Raw genomic sequence first — 10,568 nt, 5'->3', positions numbered from 1 at the left:
GATGCTGCTTGGCCTGCTGTGTTCATCCAGCCCTGCACCTTGTTGCTTTGGACATCGGCTGTTTGCCGGAGATTCCCGAAGCTACCACGGGTGTGGGCTCCGGAAATGTACGAAGGTCCCTCGGCGGGGGCTGTGTGGGCTCCGGAAATCTACGAACGTTCCTCGGCGAGGGCGGCGTGAGCTCCGGAAATCTACGAAGGCTCTTCGTTGGAGAGGGCGCTGTGGGCTCCGGAAGTTGCGCGCCTTGATATCCGCTTTCGCCGGTGTGTTCTGTCTCTATCTCGGCAGCAGCAAGATGGAGGAAGGTGGTGTGGAGTGTCCTTTCTGTATCCATCGGCATCCTCCATCGTGAAGCCTCGGACGAATTCGCCGATGGCTGGATGTGACTGCCGCAGCTCCTTCGAGTAAACCTTCACCAAGATGTAATTAAACGGTACTTGAAAGCGGCGCGATTTACTTTGGTAAAACGTGGCGATGTCTCACCTTTGGCCGCTTACAGAAAGCAAGAGGATGGCGGCTTCCTAAACGAGTCTGCAACTTCAGGGAAAAATTTAAAATTGCAACATCTTGGAAGTGGTCAGCTGCTTAAGAAAATATTTAATCTGAAATAATTTATTCACTCCTACCCACATATACAGGGAGAAGAAAGCTCCTTCCTAATGTTGGGCGTGTCCTGATGTTAAATGATAGCATAGTTGGTGAACGGACATCCAGCAATTCTGGAGGGAAGTTGTGACAGAAACTGCCTGTATAGAAAATATGATAGGAAAATGTACAGAAAGAGGCCACTCAGCTGGTTGTTGATGTACAAACTGGAAAAATGAGTGCCAATTTAATCCCATCTTCCCGCTCTTGGTATGTTGCCCTGTGAATTGTGGTGCTTTACCAAGTGTCTTTAAATCTTCAGGGTTTCTACACTTTCAGGTGGTAAACCCCCATGAATACAGTGGGGGGGGGGAAAACAATTTCCCCCACCTTCTCTCCTGATCACTGTTGATACATAACTAACTGAAAGAAAATTATGGTTTCTTATTGGTGTTTTCTCAAATGAAGTTGTGTGTTATTAAGCTTGTATCCCTCCCATCAAATGCTTTGTTCTGGCAAGACCATATGAATGGCATTTGTTTCAACACAGGTTGGCTGTCCACTTCACAATGGTAATTTGTAGTGCATAGAGATGTAGAGGTGTCTCCATTATTTTTACTGCAAAATTCAGGAGGAGGTGGTGGGAGTACTTGCGACTCCATTCAGTTTTTTTTCCTGCTCACTTACCTCATGGAGAGAGCTCGGGCGTGCTCGTGGTGGTGATGGCATCATGGCTTTGTCAGATCCAGAGCATGGCAGCAGCAGCAGGGGGCCTTTGGCATTGGAGATAGAGTCCAGTGTGGCAACAGTGAGCCTAGAGTGGTGGTGAGGTCAGTCCCCTGGCGTCTGCAGACAGCAGGCAGTCTTAAGGTGCCCTAGAGAGAGGGCCCAAGCAGAGGAGATTGAGGCCTTGTAGGGAGTGCAAGCCAGCGTGGCTAAGCACTTCAGACTGTTGAACCTCAATTTTATTTCTAAACTTTTCTACTTAAACATTACAGTCCTTCTTAGTATTAACTTTAACTTAAGTTCTTTATTTTTCTACTTTGTCCTAAGATTTTGTACCTGTGTGCCTTTGTACCTAAGATGGTGTGGGGAATGGTGACATTGCATACTTTTCACTGTACTCTTTCTGTACTTGAATATATGACTAAAATCTAATCCTAATGTCACTGGACCGGTAATCCTGATGATTTAGTTATACAACAAGGAAACGCCTTGTCAGTGCCAACTGGATATCCTAAACTGATGGAGTCCCATTTGCCAGCCTTTGGTCCATATCCCTCTAAACCCTTTCTATTCATGTAGCCATCCAGCTGCCTTTTAAAAGTTGTAATTTTACCAGCCTCTTCCTCTGGCAGCTCATTCCTAACCATGTGGCTTGCCTCCTTTTTTATTCCTATATTAGAACCATCATCATAATCTGCCGCCGCCACCACCATCTCCTCCCCTTGCTGCATCTTGTTTGTAGCATCCTGCCAGAATTTATATGCTCTTCTACTCTGCAAATGTTGAGTTTGCAGACCCAGCTTGCCTCCATCCCCCCTCATTACTCAATCCCACCATCCCAAAGTTCAATCAACTGAACCTTCATTACACTTTGTTGGCAGAGGAAGGTTTACTCATATCTAATCCCCAATCTGTACCTATTTTGGGAATGTATAGGAACACTAACTTTACTATCTTACCCATGCTGTCTGGTCTTAAGTGTTGTTACACAGATGTAATTTTTCTATTTTTATTCTTGTTATACCTGAATGCACTTTAACTCTTTTTTTTGTTTGCTTTAGAGGTTGGAATCTGAAACTGTGGTGTAAATGTGAGCCCTTGCCTAATACCATCGCAGGTATGAGTCATTTTCTTCCAATGTTCTATCTCAGCTGGAGCCCGCCGCCATCGTACCACCTCCTGTCCTGTGAGTGTGTACGGCCAAGGCAAGGCTCAGAGTAACAGTCTCAGTGTAGGAAGCAGCGAAGGTCTGACCTGTGACCCAGCTGTGCCGACATCCACTGAAACAGATTCAGAGCTTCACCCTGTATTGGTTGTTTGGAGTCACTAGGAAGGCACCTCTGCCCTTGAAGCATCGTTGCATCCTCCTCTTGATTCTTGGAGCTTTGTGACGATTGCAGTCTTGGGAATTTTTACATTTGATCTCTGCATCCATTATAATTAAGAAATGTCCTGAAGAACTGGAGGCCAAGATCCTTGCAATACCCCACTGGTCATGGTCTGCCAAGTGAGAGAGTGATCCCCTTATTCCTGCTGCTTACTGCCTGTTGGCCAGTCATTAATCCATGCCCACATTGCCTCCTATTCCATGTGCCATAATTTTACTATGCTGTTCTTGTCCTGGAGTATTTTTGATGGAGACAGTGTTGAGGGAGTTTTACTCTGAACCGAACTTTGTGCTGTACCTGCCTGCCCTGTGAGTATTTGAGGACAGTGTTGAGGGAGCAATAATTTGTGTTTTAAAAAAAATAGACGGAGCTTTCCTTCTTAAATGAGTTGAGGGAGGTTTAATCTAACCCTTGATGCTTGGGTCATCTAGCGATATCTAAACGTTGTTACGTTTGACTTCCTTAAATGCGTTTTAATTTTTCTGTTTGAATTACAGATTGGAATCTGAGAGTGAGATGTAAAAATGTTCTGTTGCCTGGCATTATCAGTGTTGCAGGTATGAATCTCTTCTTGTTATCTCACCTGGAGCCCACCGCCATCGTACCACCTCCTGTCCTGTGAGTGTGTACGGCCAAGGCGAGGCTCAGAGTAACACAGTCTCAGTGTAGGAAGCAGCGAAGGTCTGACCTGTGACCCAGCTGTGCCGACATCCACTGAAACAGATTCAGAGCTTCACCCTGTGTTGGTTGTCGAGGTTAGCAGTCACCAGGGAAGGTTTTCACTGCTCGTGCTGCATTGATATATGCTGAGGATTGTCCAATGTTTCCTGATATGTTTGACTAGTTGTCAGACATCAGTTTTAAACTGGCAGTATATTGAGCCTCCTGATGTCTGTGATCCAGTAAAATATTCAGTAACCCTCCATTGAGGGTCTGACCTCTGTTTGAAGCCATTGTAGACGATTGGAGGTTCTGTGTTTTCCTGTGCTTGTTCAGTGGCCTTCAGTTGTGAGAGATGGTTTTAAATCCAGTTCCAGCTCCTGTACTGGTGGGGAATAAAGTTCGGCTTCATTGATTCAAGCTGGGGATCAGTAAATGGAACCCTTGAAACCTTTATCCCACAGAACCGGCTTGACTGTAATAGAAGTTAAGTTAGCCTATAGGGCAACTTGTTTAAGATATCAATCAAAATAATCAGTGATATTTATTAAGGAATATGGTGTACTGTGAGGGAATGTAGCACATATATATTGGAAGGTTGTTTTGTTTGGACTAGAAGTGTGTGACCAGCAGTGTTCCACAAGGTTGGTGCTGTGTCCACTTTGAGTCGTAGAGTGTACAGCATGGAAGCAGACCCTTTGGCCCATATCATCCATGTTGACCATAGCTGGGGGAAAAGGCGATTAGGCAAGATTTAGGATGCATAGGATGGAGAAGGAAACTGCAGGGGTTGGGCACAATTGAAATGTGGAGCTTGTTCAAGGAATAGCTACTGCGTGTCCTTGAGAAGTATGTACCTGTCAGGCAGGGAGGAAGTGGTCGAGCGAGGGAACCATGGTTTACTAAAGAAGTTGAATCTCTTGTCAAGACAAAGAAGGAGGCTTATGTAAAGATGAGGCATGAAGGCTCAGTTTGGGCTGTTGAGAGTTACAAGTTAGCCAGGAAGGACCTAAAGAGAGAGCTAAGAAGAGCCAGGAGGGGACTTGAGAAGTCTTTAGCAGGTAGGATCAAGGAAAACCCTAAAGCTTTCTATAGGTATGTCAGGAATAAAAGAATGACTAGAGTAAGATTGAGGCCGGTCAAGGACAGTAGGGGGAAGTTGTGCGTGGAGTCTGAAGAGATCGGAGAGGTGCTAAATGAATATTTTTCGCCAGTTTTCACACAGGAAAAAGACAATGTTGTCGAGGAGAATACTGAGATACAGGCTATTAGACTAGATGGGATTGAGGTTCATAAGGAGGCGGTGTCAGCAATTCTGGAAAGTGTAAAATAGATAAGTCCCCTGGGCCGGATGGGATTTATCCTAGGATTCTCTGGGAAGCTAGGGAGGAGATTGCAGAGCCATTGGCTTTGATCTTTGTGTTGTCATTGTCTACAGGAATAGTGCCAGAAGACTGGAGGATAGCAAATGTTGTCCCCTTGTTCAAGGAGGGGAGTAGAGACAACCCTGGTAATTATAGACCAGTGAGCCTTACTTCGGTTGTGGGTAAAGTGTTGGAAAGGATTATAAGAGATAGGATTTATAATCATCTAGAAAGGAATAATTTGATTAGGAATAGTCAACACGGTTTTGTGAAGGGTAGGTGGTGCCTCACAAACCTTATTGAGTTCTTTGAGAAGGTGACCAAACAGGTGGATGAGGGTAAAGCGGTTGATGTGGTGTATATGGATTTCAGTAAAGCGTTTGATAAGGTTCCCCACAGTAGGCTATTGCAGAAAATATGGAGGCATGGGATTGAAGGTAATTTAGCGGTTTGGATCAGAAATTGGCTAGCTGTAAGAAGACAGAGGGTGGTGGTTGATGGGAAATGTTCATTCTGGAGGTCAGTTACTAGTGGTGTACCTCAAGGATCTGTTTTGGGGCCACTGCTGTTTGTCATTTTTATAAATGACCTGGATGAGGGCGTAGAGAGATGGGTTAGTAAATTTGTGGATGACACGAAAGTTGGTGGAGTTGTGGATAGTGCGGAAGGATGTTGCAGGTTACAGAGGGATATAGATAAGCTGCAGTGCTGGGCTGAGAGGTGGCAAATGGAGTTTAATGCGGAAAAGTGTGAGGTGATTCACTTTGGAAGGAGTAACAGGAATACAGAGTACTGGGCTAATGGTAAGATTCTTGGTAGTGTGGATGAGCAGAGAGATCTTGGTGTCCATGTGCATCAATCCCTGAAAGTTGCCACCCAGGTTGATAGGGTTGTTAAGAAGGCATATGGTGTGTTAGATTTTATTGGTAGAGGGATTGAGTTTCGGAGCTATGAGGTCATGTTGCAGCTGTACAAAACTCTGGTGCGGCCACACTTGGAGTATCGCGTACAGTTCTGGTCGCCGCATTATAGGAAGGATGTGGAAGCATTGGAAAGGGTGCAGAGGAGATTTACCAGGATGTTGCCTGGTATGGAGGGAAGGTCTTATGAGGAAAGGCTGAGGGACTTGAGGCTGTTTTCGTTAAAGAGAAGAAGGTTAAGAGGTGACTTAATAGAGACATACAAGATGATCAGAGGATTAGCTAGGGTGGACAGCGAGAGCCTTTTTCCTCGGATGGTGATGGCTAGCACGAGGGGACATAGCTTTAAGTTGAGGGGTGATAGATATAGGACAAATGTCAGAGGTAGGTTCTTTACTCGGAGAGTAGTAAGGGCGTGGAATGCCCTGCCTGCAACAGTAGTAGACTCGCCAACTTTAAGGGCATTTAAATGGTCATTGGATAACCATATGGATGATAATGGGATAGGGTAGGTTAGATGGGCTTCAGATTGGTTTCACCAGTTGGCACAGCATCGAGGGCCGAAGGGCCTGTACTGCGCTGTAATGTTCTATGTTCTATGACCAGGTGTCCTAAATTAATCTCGTCCCATTTGCCAGCATTTGGCCCATATCCTTCTTCTCCCCTTTCTATTCATGTACCCATCCAGATGCCTTTTAAATGTTGTCATTGTACCAGCTTCCACCACTTTGTGGCAACTCATTCCAAACATGCACCACCTTCTGCATGAAAACTTTGCCCCTTTAAACCCTTTTTAAATCACCTTAAACCTATGCCCTATAGTTTTGCGCTCCCCCACCCTAGGAAGGAGACCTTGGCTATTCACCCTCCTGCTCCTCATGATTTTATAAACTGTACAACACCACCTGTCAGTCTCCACTCCAGGAAAAAAGTACCAGCCTATTCAGCCTCTCCCTGTAGCTCAAACCCTCCAACCCTGGCAACATCTGTAAATCTTTTCTGAACCCTTTGAAGTTTCACAACATTCTTCCTGTAGCTGGGAGACCAGAATTTCATCCAGTAATCCAGAAGTGGCCTGTACAGTTGCAACATGACCTCCCAACTCCTATACTCAGTGCACTGACCAATAAAGGCGCAAGTGTCTCAAATGCTTTCTTCACTATCCTGTCAACTTGAACTCCACTTTCAAGGAACTTTGAACCTGTACTCCAAGGTCTCTTTGTTCAGCAACACTCCACAGGATCTTACCATTTAAGTGTATAAGTCCTGCCCTGATTTACCTTTCCAAAATGCAGCACCTTACCATTTATCTAAATTAACCTCCAGCTGCCTCTCCTCAGCTCATAGGCACATCTGATCAAGATCCCACCGTACTCGGTTACCTTCTTTGCTGTCAACTACACCTCGAAATTTGGTGTCCCCTCCAAACTTACTGACTACATCTCCTATGCTCGCATCTAAATCATTTATGTAAATGACAAAAAGCAGTGGGTGCAGCACTGATCCTTGTGGCACAGGTCTCCAGTCTGAAAAGCAACCCTCCACCACCACCCTGTCTTCAACCTTTGAGCCAGTGGCTAGTTCTCCCTGTATTCCGTGTGATCTAACCTTGCTAACCAGTCTACCATGAGGAACTTTATTGAGCGCCTTACTGAAGTCCATATAGATAACGTCCACCACTCTGCCCTCGTCAATCCTCTCCATTAGTAACAGTTGAATTTTTTTGAAGTAGTGAGACACGATTTCCCACACACAAAGCCATGTTGACTCCCTAACCAGTCCTTGCCTTTCCAAATACACACAAGTCCTGTCCCTGGGATTCCCTCCAACAACTTGCCAGGCTCACTGGTTTAAAGTTCCCTGCTTTTCCTTACCACCTTTCTGAAATAGTGGCACATTAGCCAACCTCCAGTCTTTCTGTTTGTAATTTATGTAATAATTGATTTAGATGAAAAGATAGAAGGCATGGTTACTAAGTTTTATGGATGACACCAAAATTGGTGGTCAGTGAAGAAGGTTATCCAAGATTTCTAAGGTTTTGATTAATTGGGTCAATGGGCTGAAGAGTGATAGATGATGTTTAATTTGGATAAACATGAGGTATTGCATTTTTTTTTGGCTCAAACAAGCGAGAGCAGGACTTGCTGTGGGCTGTAATCTTGTTCACTGACGATCGTTAATTGACACCTGTCAAGAGCGTGCCAGTTGAGGAAATAGTAATGAGTTGTACAGCAGAGAAACAGTTAAAAGTAGGGCTTTGGGTCTTGTAGAGCAACAGAGCCTTGGGGTTCAGTACATAATTCTCTGAAGTTTGCATCACGCATAGGGTGGTTAAGAAGGCATTTAGCATGCTTGCCCTTCATTGCTGAAACCTTTTGAGTATAGGAGTTGGGACATTATGTTGAGGTTGTACAGGACATCAGGCCTTTTCTGGAGTATGTGTCCAGTTCTGGTCACCCAGTTATAGGAAGGTTACTATTAAGCTGCTGAGGGTTCAGGAGAGATTTACCAGGATATTGACAAGTTTGATGGGTTTGATTATAAGGAGAGGCTGGATAGGCTGGGACTTTTCCCCAATGGAGTCTAGCAGATTGAGGAGTGACCTTTATACAGGTTTATAAAATTGAGGGGTATAGAAAAGGTGAATGTCGGGTGTCTTTTTCCTAGGGTGGAGGATTTCAAGACTAGGGGTGTATTTTTAAGCTGCGAGGAGAGAGATTCAGGAGACATAAGGGGCAGTTTTGTTTCTTGTCAAATAAATTTGCAGAGGATGTTGTGGATGCAGATACAGTTACAACATTTTAAAAGACATTTTTAGATAAGTACATGAGTAAGAAATGTTTGGAGGGGTATGAGTGAAGTGCAAGCAGGTGGGACTAAGTTCAGTTTGGGATTATGGTCAGCATGGACTGGTTAGTCCAAAGTGTTTCCATGCTGTTTGACTCATGACATGTTACTACTGCTGGACCGTCTGGGTTTGTTTGGGGTTGATGTCAAGGAAGCTTTACTGTGTCTAACCTGTAATGTTCTGGTCATCAGTGGAGTTTTAGTGCAATTTTCCTAAACCTCTTCTATATTGAAATCTTCTTATATCTGACTTTCTAAATCCATTTTAACTCTTCTGTGTTTTGAATTACAGGTTGGAATCTCAATGAAATGTGAAAGTGATTTCTTGCCTGGCACCATTGCAGTGTTGCAGGTATGACTTTTGTTTCTTGCAATGTTCTACCTCTCAGAGCCCACTGCCATCGTACCACCTCCTCTCCCATGAGTGTGTATGGCCAAGGCAAGGCTCAGAGTAACAGTCTCAGTGCAGGAAGCAGCGAAGGTCTGACCTGTGATCCAGCTGTGCCGACATCCACTGAAACAAATTCAGAGCTTCACCTTGTGGTTGATCGTTGAAGTTGGTAGTCACCACACTGCATGATATATGCTGTGAGGTTTTGTGGCATGTTTGACCAGTTGTCAGACATGATCTGTTTTAAGCTGGTGGTATCTTGAGCCTCCTGATGTCTGTGATCCTGTAGAATGTTCACTACCACACCAACATGGAGGGTCAACCCCTATTTGAAACCATTGGAGGAACTGGGTTTTGCTGTACCTTGCTCAGGGCCTTCAGCTCTAGAGCTTATTTTATATCCACTTTCAGCTGCCGGACGATCTCGGGGCTAAACTTTTTTCATGATAACTGTGAGAGACTCTAGCTGGGGATGAGTGAATGGGGCCCCAGAAGACCTTCCACTGAACAGGCAAACTGAAGCAATGAAACTCAATCGGCCTGCAAGGCAATGTACTTAAATTTTACTCTGATCAGAATAACCTGTACTTATTCACTGAAAGGCTATCCTAATGTGTGTACATACAATCTCTGCTGTACCTGTCCTGGGAGTGTTTGGGGGCACTGTAAAGTGTAAGTTGCTTTGTGATTTCCTGTGGTTATGAGCAGTGCTACATAAATCGATGTTCTTTTCTTCACAGGCTTTCCAGTCTTTGACCATTAGTGATACCAGGGCCTGATATTCTTAGAATCCCTACAGTGCAAACAGGCCATTCTGCCCAACAAGTCCACACCAATCCTCTGCAGAGTAACCTAACCCCATAATCCTACATTTCCTGTGGATAACCCACCCAACCTGCACATTCCTGAACACTATCTGGTCAATTTTAGCACAGCCAATCCACCTAACCTGTACGTATTTCGACTCTGAGGAAACCGGAGCATCTGGAGGAAATCCGTGCAGACATGGGGAGAATGTGCAAACTCCACACACAGTCTGGAACACGCCCAAATAAATTTGGACCCTTAGATGAAACTCATGTTGTGGTATTATTCAATGTGTTGAATTGCCTGTTGATTAAAATCACTGACAGTTCTGTGTTTTGAATGAGAAACTTTCTTCGGAATGGTGGGTTTCTGATTGGTATTTCTCTCCTTCCTTCTATCCACCCTGGCTCAATCTCGTCGGCATTTCAGTTGGTGTTAATGGCCACCTCATCTTGATTGTGATCAGTATTTATCCCACAAATAGAAGAAATGCTCTGGCTGTGATCTTGCTGACTCCGGGGTTATACTGCCTTTTTTTTTACATTATGCCACTGGCTGATCTTCAGTTACATTTCCTGTGAATGTCTCCAGATTGTACTGTACTCTCCAGTTGCGAAGTAATTGGTTAGTCTACTTTCTTCAATCTCAAATGTTCTAAAAGTTTAAAAGACAATCTACACTTATTTTAAATTAACTGCCAGCTGTCAGGACTGTGTTGGTTGAGGAAATAGTTATACAGCACAGAAACAGATGATTCAATCCAGCTTGTCTGTACCAGCCAAATATCCTAAATTGATCTAGTCCCAATTGCCAGCTTTTGGTCCATATCCCTCTAAACTCATCCTATTCATGTAATCTTGAGATAGCAAGGTGTAGAGGT

The 10,568-nt window shown here is 44.4% G+C and overlaps 1 protein-coding gene and 1 long non-coding RNA gene across 2 annotated transcripts in view; one reads left to right on the top strand and one right to left on the bottom strand.

Moving 5' to 3' along the window:
* The window catches only part of LOC109912718 (neuralized-like protein 4), a 107,428-nt gene that overhangs the window by 28,435 nt on the left and 68,425 nt on the right, over positions 1-10,568 (bottom strand). Inside the window, exons 19-20 of the mRNA XM_048620064.1 lie at positions 9,028-9,206; positions 67-410 (exon numbers count right to left, since the gene is read on the bottom strand). Of these exons, the coding sequence (XP_048476021.1) occupies positions 67-410; positions 9,028-9,206 (523 nt within the window). The remainder of the gene's footprint in view (positions 1-66; positions 411-9,027; positions 9,207-10,568) is intronic.
* LOC109912719 lies at positions 228-9,956 on the top strand. The gene is made up of 5 exons (XR_007266118.1): positions 228-433; positions 2,373-2,428; positions 3,197-3,256; positions 8,783-8,842; positions 9,622-9,956. It is a non-coding gene; the product is annotated as an uncharacterized LOC109912719 (long non-coding RNA).

Source organism: Rhincodon typus, chromosome 45, assembly GCF_021869965.1.
Source record: "Rhincodon typus isolate 14 chromosome 45, sRhiTyp1.1, whole genome shotgun sequence".
In the NCBI taxonomy this organism is placed as follows: domain Eukaryota; kingdom Metazoa; phylum Chordata; class Chondrichthyes; order Orectolobiformes; family Rhincodontidae; genus Rhincodon; species Rhincodon typus.
Note: the sequence above shows the minus strand (reverse complement) of the source record. Positions and strands in the feature narration are given on the sequence as shown.